At 45.5% G+C, this 18,241-nt stretch overlaps 1 protein-coding gene across 1 annotated transcript in view; it reads right to left on the bottom strand.

The window, feature by feature from the left end:
- POLQ (DNA polymerase theta) overlaps positions 1-18,241 on the bottom strand; it is an 87,453-nt gene that overhangs the window by 14,820 nt on the left and 54,392 nt on the right. The window contains exons 19-26 of the mRNA XM_068165981.1: positions 15,026-15,266; positions 13,116-13,309; positions 9,941-10,078; positions 7,365-7,539; positions 5,494-5,629; positions 3,982-4,094; positions 2,543-2,727; positions 2,080-2,191 (exon numbers count right to left, since the gene is read on the bottom strand). Coding sequence (XP_068022082.1) covers positions 2,080-2,191; positions 2,543-2,727; positions 3,982-4,094; positions 5,494-5,629; positions 7,365-7,539; positions 9,941-10,078; positions 13,116-13,309; positions 15,026-15,266 — 1,294 coding nt within the window. The remainder of the gene's footprint in view (positions 1-2,079; positions 2,192-2,542; positions 2,728-3,981; positions 4,095-5,493; positions 5,630-7,364; positions 7,540-9,940; positions 10,079-13,115; positions 13,310-15,025; positions 15,267-18,241) is intronic.

The following is an 18,241-nucleotide window of genomic DNA, read 5'->3' as shown; positions in this document are numbered from 1 at the left end:
GAAGATCTGTAAAGAAGGAGACTCCACAAGCCCTCTGGGCAGCCTCTTCTGTGCTCTCTCACCCCCACAGTAAAGTTTCTCATGTTGAAATGGAATTTCCTGTGATTGAGTTTGCATCCATTGCCCCTGGCCCTATCAATGGTTATCACTGAAAAGGGACTGGTTCCATTCTCCTGACTGCCACCCTTCAGATACTTTTAGACATTGATAAGATCCCCTCTCAGCCTTCTCTTCTCCAGACTAAACAGCCCCAGGTCTCTCAATCTTTCCCTGAAAGAGAGATGCTCCAGTTCCTTAATCATCCTCATAGCCCTCCATTGAAATATCTCCAGTAGTTGCTCATCCTTCTTGAGCTGGGGAGCCCAGAACTGTACACACTATTCCAGATGTGGTCTAACCAGGGCTGAGCAGATGGGGAGGAGCTCATCAAGGACAGAATATCCAGAAATTACTGGAGACCAAACAGACTCTTACTAGGACAGCCTTTCTCAGCATTTGTCTCCTAAAGAAACACACCCTGGATCTTCAGAACATCCTTTTCCAGCTCATAGCCAAGTTTTATGATTACAGATAGCTGTCTCTCATCCCATACTGCCATTGAGAGCTGGGACTAAGCTTGATACAAGCAAAGTGTCTGCTTTATTGTGCCAAGTTTTTTCTTTATATAGGTTAACATAATCAAAAGCAACTTATGAGTGGTTATTAGATGTGTCCATGCAACAGTTACAGACTCACGATTGGCTGCCAAGAAAATGCCAGGGAACACACATCCCTTGGCAAGGCTCAGGCAGGTGTTAGACAAAAGACAAACAAACACACATCTCTTAGCTAAGTTCAGGCAGAAGACAAAAGACTGTTGCAATGTTTACCAGCTCCTATTTTCAGGTCCTTGTGTAGCTTCCCTGAGTCACAATGGTCCTTGGTAATCAGCTAAATGCTTTTTTCTCTCTACACAGCTGCAGTTTGTTCCCAGTTTCTACTCCCTAAACTCAATCCTTCAATCCCAAACATGTCCAGAGAAGGGCAACAAAGCTGGGGAGGGGTTTGGAGCACAGCCCTGTGAGTAGAGGCTGAGGGAGCTGGGGTTGCTTAGCTTGAAAAAGAGGAGGCTCAGGGGAGACCTTCTTGCTGTCTACAACTACCTGAAGGAAGGTTGTAGCCGGGTGGGGGTTGGTCTCTTCTCCCAGGCAACCAGCACCAGAACAAGAGGACACAGTCTCAAGCTGCACCAGGGAGTTTCAGACTGGATGTTAGGAGGAAATTCTACACAGAGAGAGTGATTGCCCATTGGAATGTGCTGCCCAGGGAGGTGGTGGAGTCACCATCATTGGAGGTGTTTAGGAGGAGACTGAACGGGGTGCTTGGTCGCATGGTTTAGTTGATTAGGTGGTGTTGGGTGATAGGTTGGACTTGATGAACTTGAAGGTCTCTTCCAACCTGGTTTATTCTATTATTCTATTCTATTACTTGCCCTCTATTCATTGTCTGATTGCAGCTCTCCTCTTCCTACAGTATTCCTAAAAATTAACATGCTGCTTAGCAATGCAACAAGGTCCTTGTACAAAACATGGGAGAGCTGCTCTGAGCAGCTGGATGAAAATGTAAGGGTTATATGCAAAACCATCTAAAACTCAGTGGAAGCAGAAGACAAGAGCAGAAGAGAGAGATTGTTAGGTGTAAAGATCATAAGCAATGAGGTCTAAAGTTGTACTGCATGTCATTTGAAGCTGTGTTTTACCAAGGGAAAGAGTGTTTCTTGTGCAGAAAGCTAAGAGCTTTAAAATTAATCCCCAGGGCTTGTTAAGTAATTTTCAAAACCAGGAAAACAATTATTCTAATAAACACATAGCAGGCAAGGTCCTAAAGATGAAGAAAAGCAGAGCATGAAGCAAAACATCATGGAGTATCACACTGCTGTGCTCATGCACTGGGCTTCTGCAACAGGAAAAGCTTTTTCAAAACCAACAGGAGTAGCAGAAGGCTGAGACAGAATTAGGGTTTGCAAAGACATGGAGAGAAGGGATTGAAAACAACCACCACCACCACCACCTCATAGTTCCCAAACAGCCATATCCAAACCTGTGTATCTTGATTTGAAGGATTCAATGTAACTGGCAGCTTCACTTTCCTCAATGCCCATCTGCTCGCCTAAAGATTTTGCTCCTATTCCATAGATGATTCCATAGCAAATCTGCCAGAGCCCAGCATGAAGAACCACAGTGGGGTGGTGAGCCATGCAAAGAAAGCAGAGACAAAGCACAAGGTGATTCACTGGAAGACAGGTGTATGAGGAAAAGGGCAAGCATTCAAGAAGGGAGACCATCTCCGAGTCCAAGCCATTCCTGATGCTTTTATCCACCCTCAACCCCCCAAAAACCAGACAGCTCCAGCTGGAACATATCAAGAGTGGGAGTACACAACACTACTGAACAGCCACAGGCAAATCCAAGCCAAGAAATGTACTGTTGTGACTCCCTGATGTTTTGAACACTGCACCTTCCTGCCCAGAAGACTGCTGCCAAATGTTTTCCCTAAAAATTACCTGTTTAGCTTGTTGTCTGGTCCTATCCCCAACAGCTTCAGGATCAATCATTTTCCATTCTGCTGCAATGCTCTTAAAGACATCAGTGCCCCCATTCAAGGCTTGAATGAGTAGACAATCGCAGGACAAGTGAGCAAGGATCCTCAGCTCAAGCTGAGAGTAATCAGCAGCCAAGATCAAGCCTCCTGGAATCAGAAAGTAAGCAGAAATCATTATTTCATAATATTACTCTAACAACATCGTACCACTCCAGTAAGAAGGTCTGAAACTGTCCTTGCAGCTTCTGCTCTGAAAGTTTTCCACAGCCATTTCTATCAGGCAAATTCTGTTTCTCCGGTGTCTGCTCTCCACCTAGCTCCTTCATCTAGAATCCACCAACACCACACAGCCAAGAATGTGTCCAGGTGTTTGTGCAAAAACCAAGCACCTGAAAGGAATGATCAGCAGAGATCAGACCAGCAGATTTGTACTGAGCAAGGGCAGGCAACATGAGAAGTAACATTAGGATAGGATAGGACAGGATAGGATAGGATAGGATAGGATAGGATAGGATAGGATAGGATATAGAATAGGATATAGAATAGAATATAGAATAGAATATAGAATAGAATATAGAATAGAATATAGAATAGAATATAGAATAGAATATAGAATAGAATAGGACATGGTTGGAAAAGACCTCTGAGATCGAGTCCAACCTATCACCCAACACCATCTAATCAACTAACCCATGGCACCAAGCACCCCATCAAGTCTCCTCCTAAACACCTCCAGTGATGGTGACTCCAACACCTCCCTGGGCAGCACATTCCAATGGGCAATCACTCTCTCTATGAAGAACTTCTTCCTAACATCCAGCCTAAACCTCCCCTGGTGCAGCTTGAGACTGTGTCCTCTTGTTCTGGTGCTGGTTGCCTGGGAGAAGAGACCAACCCCCACCTGGCTACAACCTCCCTTCAGGTAGCTGTAGACAGCAAGAAGGTGTCCCCTGAGCCTCCTCTTCTCCAGGCTAAGCAGCCCCAGCTCCCTCAGCCTCTCCTCACAGGGCTGTGCTCCAGACCCCTCCCCAGCTTTGTTGCCCTCTTCTGGACATGTTTCAGCAACTCAACATCTTTCCTAACCTGAGGGGCCCAGAACTGGACACAGTAAGAGTGTGATATGTGTATTAAGAGATGCCTAAGTGACCTCTTTAAAAAACAGGCATTCTTAAAGAGGAAATGAAGGTATGAGCATGTGAATTACAGCATTTAAATACTCTCCCTGAGTGAAACTCTCTCCTTTACAGTCTTGTGAATCATTCTGAAAGCATGGTAACTACTGCATTACTTTTCCAAGGAGGCTGCTCAGTCAGATCTTCCCAGCTCTTCCTTAGATTGAGGATTATTTATTATATTCTCATAGATAGAGTACACAGCTACAAAGCAGGGTCTGGGCATTACCTGGGAAGGGAACAAAAGCATGCCTCATGCTAACAGCAAAAGGTATTCTTCTTTCTTTGGATCTGTCTTCAGCTTGAAGGCCATTAGGTAAAACACTGCAACGCCTTCTAAATCTGTGGAGACAAAGGATCACTGTTGCTCACCAATTTCTAAACCACCTAAATGCACATAATCACAGAATGCCAGGTGGGAAGGGACCCCCCAGAGCACCAGGTCCAACCTTTCGGGGTGATAGTGTAGTTTAAATGAGAAGGCCCAGCAACCTGTCAAGCTGAGCCTTACAGCTGATCAGTGTAGGGGAATCCACTACTTCTGTTGGCAGATTATTCCAATGTCTAACTGTCCTCATCATGAAAAATTTTCTTCTGGATTCCAGTTGGAATCTCCTCAGGAGTAACTTGTACCCATTACCTTTGCCATGTGACTCCATGTAAAAAGAGGGTCTCCATCTTCTTGCTAGCCACCCTTTATGTACTGTTAGATGGTAATAAGGTCTCCCCTAAGCCTTGTCTCCTCAAGGCTGACAAACCAAATGCTCTCAGCCTTTCCTCATATGGCAGGTCTTCCAGTCCCCTGATCACTCTTTTGGCCCTTCTCTGAACACATTCCAGCCTGTCCACACCTTTTTTGTACAGTGAATCAGTGAAAATAAGCTAAGACAACAGCCTCTATTCCACTCTTTTGAACAATTCATACTTACATTTGACCACGGGGAAATCAGACATGGAATGGAATGGAATGGAATGGAATGGAATGGAATGGAATGGAATGGAATGGAATGGAATGGAATGGAATGGAATGGAATGGAATGGAATGGAATGGAATGGAATGGAATGGAATGGAATGGAATGAAGCAGGTTGGAAAGGACCTTCAAGATTATCAGGTCCAACCTATCACCCAACACCATCTAATCAACTAAACCATGGCACCAAGTGCCTCATCCAGTCTCTTCTTAAAACACTTCCAGTCATGGTGACTCCACCACCTCCCTGGACAGCACATTCCAATGGCAAATTACTCTTTCTGGGAAGAACTTTCTCCTTACCTCAAGCCTAAACCTCCCCTGGTGCAGCTTGAGACTGTGTCCTCTTGGTCTGGTGCTGGTTACCTGACAGAACAGACCAACCCCCTCCTGGCTACAAACTCCCTTCAGGGAGTTGTAGAAAGCAATCGTTTAGTTAGTCATGAGGTGTTGGGTGATAGGTTGGACTTGATGATCTTTGAGGTCTTTTCCAATGTTACTGATTCTATGATTCAAATGCTAGTCTCACTGCAGGGCTTCCTAAAGAACTCCAACAAGCAAAGGGAGCCACATGCCATTAGTATTATTAGGTCTTTCACTCGTCATCCATCTTTAGGTATTTATTTCCCACAAACTGTAAAAGAAACACTGAATAACATCTCACACTAACAGGACAGCAGCCACAGGTCAAATCAGAAAAGATAAATACCACAACTTGATCACATTAAGATCAGAAGAGCAGGCAGCAGCTTTGCCAAGGTTCTCCTACCTGCCTCCAGAGACAGCACAAGATTTACCAATTCCAGGGGCTCGGGAGGGCGGGCTTTCCTCAACCACAGCTGGCATTTCAATCTCAAAATCTCTTGGCACATTTTGGATATTTGGCTCTGTGAAGGCTATTCGACCTGAGAAGGATGACAAGACAGAACTCAATGAAAGTCCAAAAGGAGTCTTTCCAGTTTGACACAACCAAACATGCATCTGCATCTCCAAAAGACAAAGGGCAGAAGGGCAGGACAGGACACAATCACTGAGAAACCTGAAGGAAGGAAAATAATTAGGGTTTAATGAGCTTGAGATGATTTCCCTGCAACATTTCTGTACTACTGTCCCCTCTAACAAAGAAGCCTCCCTCGCCCCACCCCAGATCAGGAAGAACAGTGTCCTGCTTTCAGTCTGCTTTGCAATGGAAGCCACACACACACAGATGGGAGGGAAAGTAACACAGAAAAACCTCTGGGTTGAGACCAGGAGTTTAATGTGACAATATGTTGTACAGATACCTTAGTAAAAAGCAGAAGCAGCACAGTATCACCAAGGTTGGAAGAGACCTCCAAGATCATCAAGTCCAACCTATCACCCAAGACCTCATGACCAGACCATGGCACCAAGTGCCACGTCCAATCCCCTCTTGAACACCTCCAGGGATGGGGACTCCACCACCTCCCTGGGCACCACATTCCAATGGCTCAACGACTCTCTCAGTGAAGAACTTTCTCCTCACCTCCAGTCTAAACCTCCCCTGGTGCAGCTTGAGACTGTGTCCTCTTCTTCTGGTGCTGGTTGCCTGAGAGAAGAGACGGACTCCCTCCTGGCTACAATCCCCCTTCAGGTAATGTAGACAGCAATAAGGTCCCCCCTGAGCCTCCTCTTCTCCAGGCTAAGCAACCCCAGCTCCCTCAGCCTCTCCTCACAGGGCTGTGCTCAAGGCCTCTCCCCAGCCTCACTGCCCTTCTCTGGACACGTTCAAGGGTCTCAATGTCCTTCTTAAACTGAGGGGCCCAGAACTGGACACAGGACTCAAAAGCCATGATAAAACAATTCCCCCCACCCAAGCATGCAGCAGCCAGCACAGCAGAAAAGACCAACACCCCAAAAGCCACTGGAACAGGAAGCCTCTTATGTCACAATTTGAACTTCAAGCCCCGTGATACTTCGCTCCAGCCAGCACTTTCAGTTTGAAGCTGGCATGACAGCAGCATGGTATTGAATATCATCAGCAGACCCAGCTCAGCCCATGACAATCACTACGAAGAAACTCCTAAATCCAGACTCTGCTCCAGGGTCAGAAATTTACATGTCAATACATGCAAGAAATTAGTTATATTGCTTGATAAACACAAAAGTGATTTTAACACCTCTAGGCTTTCAGGGCAGACACCTGTGAAACAGGCAGTAGGTCTTTTCCAACCTTATTGATTCTATGATTCTGGCAGCTTTGCAGTGTGACTTGATCTTGCTGTTGAATTGTATGACTTACTGGTAGGTTGCAGAGAGGATGCATATATGTGTGTGTGTGTATATGTAAATATATATGTAGTTGACTTTGATATGCAAAAAAATTGTAGTTTAGTGATGGTCATGCAAGGACAAGAGGACACAGTCTAAGGCTGCACCAGGGGAAGTTTAGGCTGGAGGTGAGGAGCTGCCCAGGGAAGTGGTGGAGTCACCAGTCCCTGGAGGGGACTGCATATGGCACTCGGTGCCATGGTTTAGTCATGAAGTGTTGGGTGACAGGTTGGACTTGATGATCTCTGAGGTCTTTTCCAACCTTATTGATTCAATGATTCTAGTTGAAGCAGAGCATAGGCTTTACTGTAAAAAAGGCAAGAAGTGAGGATATTACACACATGTCTTTACCTGTAGCTGTGTGAGTCTGTGATACTGGATATATCCTTTCCATTCCCAGTGCAGAATTCAATCGCTTCTCCCTCTGTAGTGGAAATACCATTTTGGTAATGGCATTGTTGATTCTCCTCCATTCCAGTATCAGCCCAGGCAAAGGGTGAAGTTTCTTTAATTTCTCCAAAACATCCTTGTGGGGAGAAAAGGTCACAACTATAATCAACAGCCTTCAAAGCTTTATAAATAAAGGTTTTGCAGCCCTGCAGGAAAAACTGACTCCGTTGCCCAAAGTGAGCTTCCAGTGTCACTGCCCTCAAATAAAATGGATAACCCCTCCACATACACCATCTACACTTGGGCAGTCAAAGCACCAGGAGACAGCTGCAGCTGTTACCCACAAGAGGACAATCACTTCTCTTTGGACTTGTGCATCCTCATTACAGCTCTTAGTCTGTATCAACCAGTATATCACCTGAAGTGATCAAATGAAGCATCACTTGCCCTACATTGTCCCCTACATTGTCTCCTTCTGCCCAACATTAATGCTCCTTCTCCATCTTCTTGCATATTTTTCTCCCTGCTCTCTCCTCTCTCTGCCCAGGCAGCCAGGAGGGCCAATGGCATCCTGGCCTGCATCAGGAATGGTATGGCCAGCAGGAACAGGGAGGTCATTCTGCCCTTGTACACTGCGCTGGTTAGGCCACACCTTGAGTCCTGTGTCCAGTTCTGGACTCTTCAGTTTAGGAAGGAGGTTGACTTGCTGGAAGGTGTCCAGAGGAGGGCGACAAAGTTGATGAGGGACTTGGAACACAAGCCCTATGAGGAGAGGCTGAGGGAGCTGGGGTTGCTTAGCCTGGAGAAGAGGAGACTCAGGGGAGACCTTATTGCTCTCTACAACTACCTGAAGGGAGGTTGTAGACAGGCAGAGATTGGTCTCTTCTCCCAGGCAGCCAGTACCAGAACAAGAGGACACAGTCTCAGGCTGTGCCAGGGGAGGTTTAGGCTGGAGGTTAGGAGGAAGTTTTACACAGAGAGAGTGATTGCCCATTGGAATGGGCTGCCCAGGGAGGTGGTGGAGTCACCACCACTGGAGGTGTTTAGAAGGAGACTTGATAGGGTGCTTGGTGCCATGGTTTAGTTGATTAGGTGGTGTTGGATGATAGGTTGGACGCGATGATCTTGAAGATCTCTTCCAACCTGGTCTGGTCTATTCTATTCTATTCTGTCTGCACACTAGGAACACATAAAATGAACCCCTTAACCATGCTCCTTGAAAGAGTTGCTGATCACTGTATCAACCAAATGCTTTCAAATTAAATCAGATACATGAAGGGACTAACAAGAATTTCAGAAGACTGGCATGCAAACATTTCCCAAAACAACAAACTGCTTTTGTATGCAGCAGGCAGCTGCAGCCTCATTCCTCCATATAAAAAGAGGAAATCCTCATTTTGCTTCTTGCTCTCTGATCTGCCCCCACTACCACACTCACTCCTTCACTACCCACTTGAGTTTCAGAAATCAATACTTGTCTGAGTAAATTGAACAAGGGGAAAACTAAGAAAACAACACAGATTAATGAGTCCTGAAAGCAGGGAACATGTTAATATCACTTATCTGGCAAGAGCCATCATTAGCCTGAAGCAGTTGGTATTAATGCAGCTCCACAGCATTTATCAACTGGCAAGCATGTCAGTAGGCTTCACAGAAATACAAGCTTTTGGTATACTAAATTTGATAAGACATCAGAGCAGCCATTTGGAAGACAAATTCTCTGAAGGACAAAATACAGATATGGCACCACCAGGCAGGGGAAAATGTAGTATTTAATCACCCTGGTATTTCAGTACCTCTCAAGATGACAGTGAAAAATTCTTCAACTATTTGCTTTACAAAATTATTGTGCTATTTTGGTCTTAAACATGGTTTGGGAAATCGAATTCTGCCTAATATATTCTTATTGAAGCCTGCTGTTTATAGTCCTTCTATAGCCTGCTATTCATGTCCAGACTACACCCAGGCGTTAGAGTTAACTCTGCCAACAAAGAAGGCAGAATGTAGTGTGAAATTCCACTGGTAACTGGAGGAGCAAAAGGCAGTTAAAATGTACTTTCATTTAAGTCAGTGTACCTGAGTCATAGAATCATAGAATTGTCAGGGTTGGAAGGAACCTCAAGGATCATCCAGTTCCAACCCCCCTGCCATGGCCAGGGACACCTCACACCATACCAGCCTGCTCAGAGCCACATCCAGCCTGGCTGCAAAAACCTCCAGAGATGAGGCCTCCACCACCTCCCTGGGCAACCTTCTACAGTGTCTCACCACCATCACGGAGAAGAACTTCCTAACATCCAATCTGAATCTACCCATTTCTAGTTTTGTTCTATTCCCCCCAGTCCTATCACTCCCTGACACCCTAAAAAAGTCCCTCCCCAGCTTTCCTGTAGCCCCCCTTCACATACTGGAAGGCCACAAGAAGGTCTCCTCAGAGCCTTCTCTTCTCCAGACTCTGATGTGTCCAAGCAGCAGATGGATTAAATAAGGAGTTATTTTTAATGTCACTTTCAGATGAGAAGCAGAATTTACTGTACCTTGGTTGTACTGAACTGCTTGCTCAACCTAGCCCTGCTTCCTTTGGCAGTTGCTCTTCTGGTGTAACCCAGAGTTTTCTTGCTCCCTTGAACTTTTACATCTCCATTTTGTGGCAGCTTCAGCTCCAGGAACAAAACCTGAAAAAGGCCATCATTTCAAACCAGTTTCTACACACTGCTCCCAGAAGAAACCAAAAAGTAACTGAGCACTTAAACAGCTTGTTCCAACCAAAGGATAGGTACAAATGCTTCAGGTAATTAAAAAGCTGATTAAAGAGCTCTGCTATCAAAGTCATTCCTTCTCATTTTAATTAACTACAAAATGCAATCTAAAATCTCATTTTCTGAACACTGCAAGTTAGAGTCCAGAGGTATGTTTTGAGAAAAGGTAATTAACTCCATCCAGTAAGTCAGGTTACTGCTGACAGGCTACTGTAATAAAATGTGATGTTAAGAGGACTGAAAGTGGGAAGAACATTGCTGAAAAATAGGAGTGTTAGCAGCGAGCAAGCTTCAGACCAAAGCACATGAGAGAAAAGGCAGTGGTCACAAATACATTTTCTAGAAGAGCCTGAATATTAGCTTGACTAAAAAAATGGCCAGGAACTGGAGAATTAAATATATCCTCATTTGTGGACAGACAGAACACAGTTCTTCATTCCATGTTTCTATGTAGCATTATACACTATTTAGCAGCTATTGTCTTGCACTTCACAGCTGGCAGAAGGGAATAGAAGCTCTTCTCTCTCACATTTTTATAGAACAGAAGTGTGGTGGTCTCAGCCTTAACTGGGATTTAAGAGCTCAGATGGGGGCAAGACTGAAAATCCCTCCCCCATGGCCTCCTCCCTTTCCCAATAGAGAGGGAAAAAACAGGGAAGGGGGCAAATCCACCGAGAAACAATTTGGAGTCGGTCTGGAAGTAGAGAGGTAAAAGTTTTCTTTAAACAAGATATAGATAGATAGATAGACAGATAGATAGATAAAACAATAACAGGAAGGGTTCACAAGGGGTAAGGAACAAGGATGGATGGGGGGAAAAAAATATGTATACAAAACCAGTCCACCAGAGGTGGATAGGGAAAGGATCAGGCATGGGCACGTGGCAGAAAAGCAGGAAGCCAGCAGCAGTCCTCTCGTCCAGGCAAGGCAGGAGCCAAAAAGAGAGCTAATGGCTGCAGTGTCTTCCTTTTTATAGGCTTGCTGGACAGGGAGGGGGAGTGGAACAGACTAACTCAGTTTCCCAAGGGGAAATCCCCCTCCCAGGAGGGCAATGCTCTCACAAGCTCCCACACACACCTTTCAGGTTGGGCATAACCCATCACACGAAGTTTTTGTGACACAAAATTAGAAGGGTAAAGCTCTACTAACCCATACATGAAACTTCACATGATTCCTAACAAAGTTTCCACATGAGAAACAAGCTTATCTAGTTCAGAGAACAGTATTTCAGACTAAACTTTCCCCTTTCTCTTTCATGAAGCAGAATGGAATTGGAGACAAGCATTCTTTGAGGAGTTCTAACTCAGGCTACTGTTACTGAGCAAAACTTCTGCATTTGCAACAAAGGAGGACTATTTCTGTGGGACTTTTTTTAGTGATGGTTGCTCACAGATTTTTGACTATTTCCATATAAAGCAGAGCTCCTCAGCAAGAAATTAGTATATAGAAAAGAAATAAGGGGGGAGGAATGTATAGCAATTAGAATCTATTCTTCTGATGCCGTAATGTACATTAAATGTAAAGCAAAGTTCTCCAGCAATAAAAGTCTTGCTAACTTACACAGAAATTTGTTTCTTGAGGTTTTTTTTTAAAAATAGTATCTATACAGGGTCTTAAAATCAGACAGCAGTTCCAAATATTTTAAAGCAGTCTTTCCTCCTCTTTCATGTCTCCATAGGGTCCAGGGACTGTTCTTAGATGACACGAAAGCACATCACATCTAGGCTGGAAGTGGGTAGATTTAGACTGGATATTAGGAAGAAATTCTTTACAGTGAGGGTGATGAGACACTGGAACAAGTTGCCCAGGAAGTTGTGGATTCCCCCTCCCTGTAAGTGTTCAACGCCAGGCTGAAGAGAGCCTTGAGCAACCTGATCTAGCAGGTGATATGCCTGCCCATAGCCAAGGAGTTGGAACTAGATGATGTTAAGGTCTCTTCCAACCCAGACCATTCTATAATTCTATGATCTCAAGTGCAAGACACTGGTATTGCAAAAAAAAGCATCTCTGACACAAAATATTCCATTAATAGCCATTCCATTTAATTGGCAGATCATCTCATGTACCACGAGAAGTGTGGTGGTTTGAGCCTTAACTGGAACTTAAGAGCTCAGATGGGGGCCAGGCTGAGAATCCCTCCCCCACTACCCCTTCCTCTTTCCCAATAGAGAGGAAAAGAAAGGAAAGGAGCAAGTCCACCAAGAAATAATTTGGAGTTGGCTTGGAAGTAGAAAGGTAAAGAATTTTCTTCAACAGTTATATAGGTTTGTATATATATATATATGTGTGTGTGTGTGTGTATATGTATATATGTGTGTGTGCATAACAATCACAGGTAGGGTTCACAAGGGTAAGGAACAAGGATGGATGGGAAAAAAAAGAAATAAGAAATACAAAACCAGTCCTTTGCAAAGGTGTGGGGTACAGCAGGGAGGACCACATGGCAGAGAAGCAGGGAAACCAGCAGCAGTCCTCATCCAGGCAAAAGGCAGGGGCCAAGAGACTTAATGGCTGCAGTATCCTCCTGTTTATAGCCTTGCTGGGCAGGGAGGGGGAGTGGAACAGACTAATTCAGTTTCCCAGGGAGAAAACCCCCTGCAGGGAGGGCAATGCTCTCACAAGCCCTCCCCTTCCTGCTTCCAGGATGGGTGTTAACCCAGCACAAGAAGCCACTTGCCCTTCATTGTCAACATGCTTATTTTACTTCTACCTATCTTATTTTTGCTGAAGTCAGAAGAAATCACAATGATCAAGCAGGAAATACACAGCACCTTGCAGGAAACAACCTCAAAACAAGCATACAGACAAATCAACCTTGAGCAGAGTTCAGTTTTCATTTTGTCTTTATTCACACACGGTCTGCTCAAGAAGGCTTTTCCTTAAGTCTGAGCAAAAGACTGTTGAGGGTAACTTCTAAGAAAGTTCTCTCCCTCCCACCCTAACCCTCACAAACCTCTGCAATGTCATCAGGGCTGGTCAAGGAGAAGCTGTGGCCTGCCAGTTGATATGCCTTGGTCTCAATCTCACTGAGTTTAGCTTGCATCACCTGTTTTTGAGTTTCATATGCTGTAGTGCTAAAACCAATGCCATTCAGCTCCAGCAGAGCCAAGCAATAATGGGTGGGCATCTCCACGTTAGAAAATATGTCTGAAGTAAGTAGAAATCCCAACAGAAGTTATTTAACAGTGAAAATAGATCAATTGCACATAAACAAAGTCATAAAAAACCCAAACATGGAATCTTGAGTTTTTAAAATCCTCAATGTACATAGAATTCTTTTAATATTAATCTAGTTTAAATACTTTTGTTTATGGAATATTTCATAGTAAGGAGCAGTTCAGAATAAGCAGTATTACATAGTTTTTAATCACTAAAGTATTAAGACAACTTCTACCATCCTATCATTCTATCATACCCTGTACTCAGCACTGGTTAGGCCACACCTTGAGTCCTGTGTCCAGTTTCTGGGCTCCTCAGTTTAGGAAAGATGTTGAGTTGCTGGAAGGTGTCCAGAGAAGGGCAACAAAGCAGGGGAGGGGTCTGGAGCACAGGCCTGTGAGGAAAGGCTGGGGTTGCTTAGCCTACAGAAGAGGAGGCTTAGAAGAAGCCTTATTGCTCTCTACAACTATCTGAAGAGAGGTAGTAGCCAGGTGGAGGTTGGTCTCTTCTCCCAGGCAACCAGCACCAGAACAAGAGGACACAGTGTCAAGCTGCACCAGGGGAAGTTTAGACTGGATATTAGGAAGAAATTCTTCCCAGAAAAAGAGATTGGCCATTGGAATGTGCTGCCCAGGGAGGTGGTGGAGTCACCATCACTGGAGGTGTTTGAGAAGAGCCTGGATGAGTTGATTAGATTTAGTGATGGTTTAGTTGATTACACGGTGTTGGGTGATAGGTTGGACTCAATGATCTCAAAGGTCTTTTCCAATCTGCTTAATTCTATTCTATTTTTTTTTCCCTAGGAAGCACACATCTTTCTATACATCAGCATTTTATAAACTACAAATGTGCTTAATGTACAGCTTTCTAATGTGACAACAGTTTATTCCACCATCCACATCTTTTAAAGATGTTCTAAAGTTTCGCTGTCACGATCATAAATATTACAGTATCACCAAGGTGGGAAGAGACCTCAAAGATCATCAAGTCCAACCTGTCACCACAGACCTCATGACTAGACCATGGCACCAAGTGCTACATCCAATCCCCTCTTGAACACCTCCAGAGATGGTGACTCCACCACCTCCCTGGGCAGCACATTCCAATGGCGAATGACTCTCTCAGTAAAGAACTTTCTCTTCACCTCGAGTCTAAACTTCCCCTGGTGCAGCTTGAGACTGTGTCCTCTTGTTCTGGTGCTGGTTGTCTGGGAGAAGAGACCAACTCCCTCCTGGCTACAACCTCCCTTCAGGGAGTTGTAGAGAGCAATGAGGTCTCCCCTGAGCATTGTCTTCTCCAGGCTAAACCACCCCAGCTCCCTCAGCCTCTCCTCACAGGGCTTGTGCCTCTAACCAGCTTTGTTGCCCTTCTCTGGACATGTTCCAGCATCTCAACATCTTTCCTAACCTGAGGGGCCCAGAACTGGACACAGGACTCAAGGTGTGGCCTAACCAGTGCAGAGTACAGGGCACAATGACCTTAAGTTAAAATGTAATATTTCTTTTTCTTTTCTACAAAGCAAACATACTTCCAGGAGAAGTTCTGAAGTTCTGTCTTTTCTTTTAACAAATGAACGTGCTGCCACAGAATATACTTAGATAAAAACTTCCAAATTTCCTCTCTTCTCCACTAATCCTTCAGCCTGTGGTAGCCCAGCTACCCTTACCCTTCATCTTTGCCCTCAAGCAGAGGGGTTCTCTTTACCTGTCAGATGTTCCTTCTGTAATTCATTATGGAGTTGGTTCATGACATTGAAGACAAGCACAGACTCTACCGCTGCTCTGTAACGCCCAGTATGATCTTCGCTGGCACTGAGCCCCAGGCTCTGCACACCTTGGCCAGTGCCTACTCCTTCCAGCAGAGGCAGCTCACCAGGGAGAAAATTAGTCACCATGTTGTGAAGTGTACGTTCCTTAGAGCCGGAATCAAGCAGCCAACATGCCACCTGCAAAAAGGAAGTCCTCCATGAGACCTTTTTTCCACTTCAGTCATAATACAGTGTAAATATTTAACTGGGGGTTAATGCAAAGCTATGTGCAGATTCATAGAAACATAGAGTCAATAAGGTTGGAAAAGACCTCAGAGATCATCAAGTCCAACCTGCCACCCAACACCTCATGACTAACTAAACCATGGCTTCAAGTGCCACGTCCAAACCCTTTTTGAACACCTCCAGGGATGGTGACTCCAACACCTCCCTGGGCAGCATATTCCAATGGCCAATTCCTCTTTTGGGGAAGAACTTTCTCCTCACCTTGAAGTCTAAATTTCCCCTGGTGCAGCTTGAGACTGTGTCCTCTTGTTCTGGTGCTGCTCGCCTGGGAGAAGAGACCAACCCCCTCCTGGCTACAACCTCCCTTCAGGGAGTTGGAGACAGCAAGAAGGTCTCCCCTGAGCCTCCTCTTCTCCAGGCTAAACAACCCCAGCTCCCTCAGCCTCTCCTCACAGGGCTGTGCTCAAGGCCTCTCCCCAGCCTTGTTGCCCTTCTCTGGACACCTTCAAGTGTCTCAACATCCTTCTTAAATTGAGGGGCCCAGAAATGGATACAGATTGTTTTATTTGATTTAGCAGGCAGACTGGAATTAATTTGTGGAAATGTTACATGATTTCAGTCAGAACCTACAAGAGAGCCTAAGTCACTGAAAAGCTTGATTCTCACACAAATTTAACTGTATATATTTAAAAACCTTATCCCTTCTCAACTAAACACATATCAGAGTCTCGTCCTCGGGGTTTCTTTATGTATTAAAACCGAACACCAAGAGGATTAAATGTGAAGATCAGGATCAAAACATGTTTAATCTGAAAACTGACTTTGCCAGAATCAAAACTTGCTATTGATCTGTAATACTAGTCAGGCTGAGCTCTCCTGTTTTTTGCACATCAGCACTAGCACCAAGAATTCTGCAAGGCAAATTTTATTCTCTGTAAGCCTCATACCTCCAACTGTCTTCAAAGCAACTTCACTTAGAGTTGTTGCATTTCAGTTTCTTGTGTCAGAATTGGATAAAACACAGGTTTCAACATTGTCTCTGCCATACAAGCAGAAGATAAAAACCACAGGTCGACTGTGTCTATATATTCACTGCATCACTGAAATAAATGAGTATGGCTCCGGTTTATACAGGAAACTATGAAAAGCTAAGTGTAGTAGGTTGAAAGGCCAATCCTCCCACCACGTGCAAAAGAAAAGACAAAAGGATTACAGAAGTGGTGGAAAGTTTAAATGGAAAAGCAGTGAAAATTTTACAGAGAACCACAAGCACAGTGACAAAAGGCCTGTGGATGTGGTCTACCTGGACTTCAGCAAGGCCTTTGACACCGTGCCCCACAGCAAACTGCTGGCTAAGCTGTCAGCCCCTGGCTTGGACCACTACACTCCGTGCTGGGTTAGGAACTGGCTGGAGGGCTGGGCCCAGAGAGTGGCGGTGAACAGTGCCACAGCCAGCTGGCGGCCAGTCACCAGTGGTGTGCCCCAGGGATCAGTGCTGGGCCCTGTCCTCTTCAACATCTTCATTGATGATCTGGATGAGGGGGTCGAGTCAGTCATCAGCAAGTTTGCAGATGACACCAAGTTAGGGGCAGATGTTAGTCAGTTAGAGGGTGGAAAGGCTCTGCAGAGGGACCTCGACCGACTGGACAGATGGGCAGAGCCCAATGGGATGGCATTCAACAAGTCCAAGTGCCGAGTGCTGCACTTTGGCTACGGCAATCCCATGCAGAGCTACAGGCTGGGGTCGGAGTGGCTGAAGAGCTGCCAAACAGAGAGGGACCTGGGGGTGCTGATTGACAGCCACCTGAATATGAGCCAGCAGTGTGCCCAGGTGGCCAAGAAGGTCAATGGCATCCTGGCCTGGACCAGGAACAGTGTGACCAGCAGGAACAGGGAGGTCATTCTGCCCCTGGACTCAGCACTGGTTAGGCCACACCTTAAGTCCTGTGTCCAGTTCTGGGCCCCTCAGTTTAAGAAGGACATTGAGACACTTGAAGGTGTCCAGAGAAGGGCAACAAGGCTGGGGAGAGGCCTTGAACACAAGCCCTACGAGGAGAGGCTGAGGGAGCTGGGGTTGCTTAGCCTGGAGAAGAGGAGGCTCAGGGGAGACCTTATTGCCCTCTACAACTACCTGAAAGGTGGTTGTAGCCGGGAAGGGGTTGGTCTCTTCTCCCAGGCAGCCAGCACCAGAACAAGAGGACACAGTCTCAAGCTGTGCCAGGGGAGGTTTAGACTCGAGGTGAGGAGGAAATTCTTCATCGAGGGAGTCATTCGTCATTGGAATGTGCTGCCCAGGGAGGTGGTTGAGTCATCGTCCCTGGAGGTGTTCAAGGGGAGATTGGATGTGGCACTTGGTGCCATGGTGTAGTCATGGGGTCTGTGTTGATAGGTTGGACTTGATGATCCTCGAGGTCCTTTCCAACCTAAGTTATACTGTGATACTGTGAAAAGAGATCCCAAAGCATACCCAAAAGTATCCCATCCTCACCTGAGGGTACACCCAAAACCCCCAGGGCTCTTTCGCCCCACCCCGGCCTTGGGCCTACCCAGGCCCAAGAGGCTGCGAGATGGCTCATCCCATTACCAGGTAGCAGTGAGGGAAGAAAGAGAAAGTGCAAGACCCCCACTGATGGTTTTATAAGGGAGCTGGACATTATGGGATGAAATATATAGCTTCCCCCTGTCCACCCGCTGGGCTGGACCCTTTGGGACACCGCAGCTGTGGCTTGTGTGTTGGCACCAGGGGGAGCACCCAGCCTGAACCACCACTAAGTTTATCCCTGTGTTGAATACCTTGACTACTTACCTACAGACTCAGATACTGCCATGATGCTGTTCAGCCCACGTGATGCAAGCTTTAAAAGTCAACACCTAAAATTTCTATGCACCTAGAGCCTTCCCTAACAAGAAGGGGCTTTTACCTCTTT

Source organism: Melanerpes formicivorus, unplaced genomic scaffold (genome assembly GCF_026170545.1).
Source record: "Melanerpes formicivorus ecotype bairdi unplaced genomic scaffold, bMelFor1.0.p_v2 SCAF_95, whole genome shotgun sequence".
NCBI lineage: Eukaryota > Metazoa > Chordata > Aves > Piciformes > Picidae > Melanerpes > Melanerpes formicivorus.
This window is presented reverse-complemented; position numbering and strand designations above follow the sequence as displayed.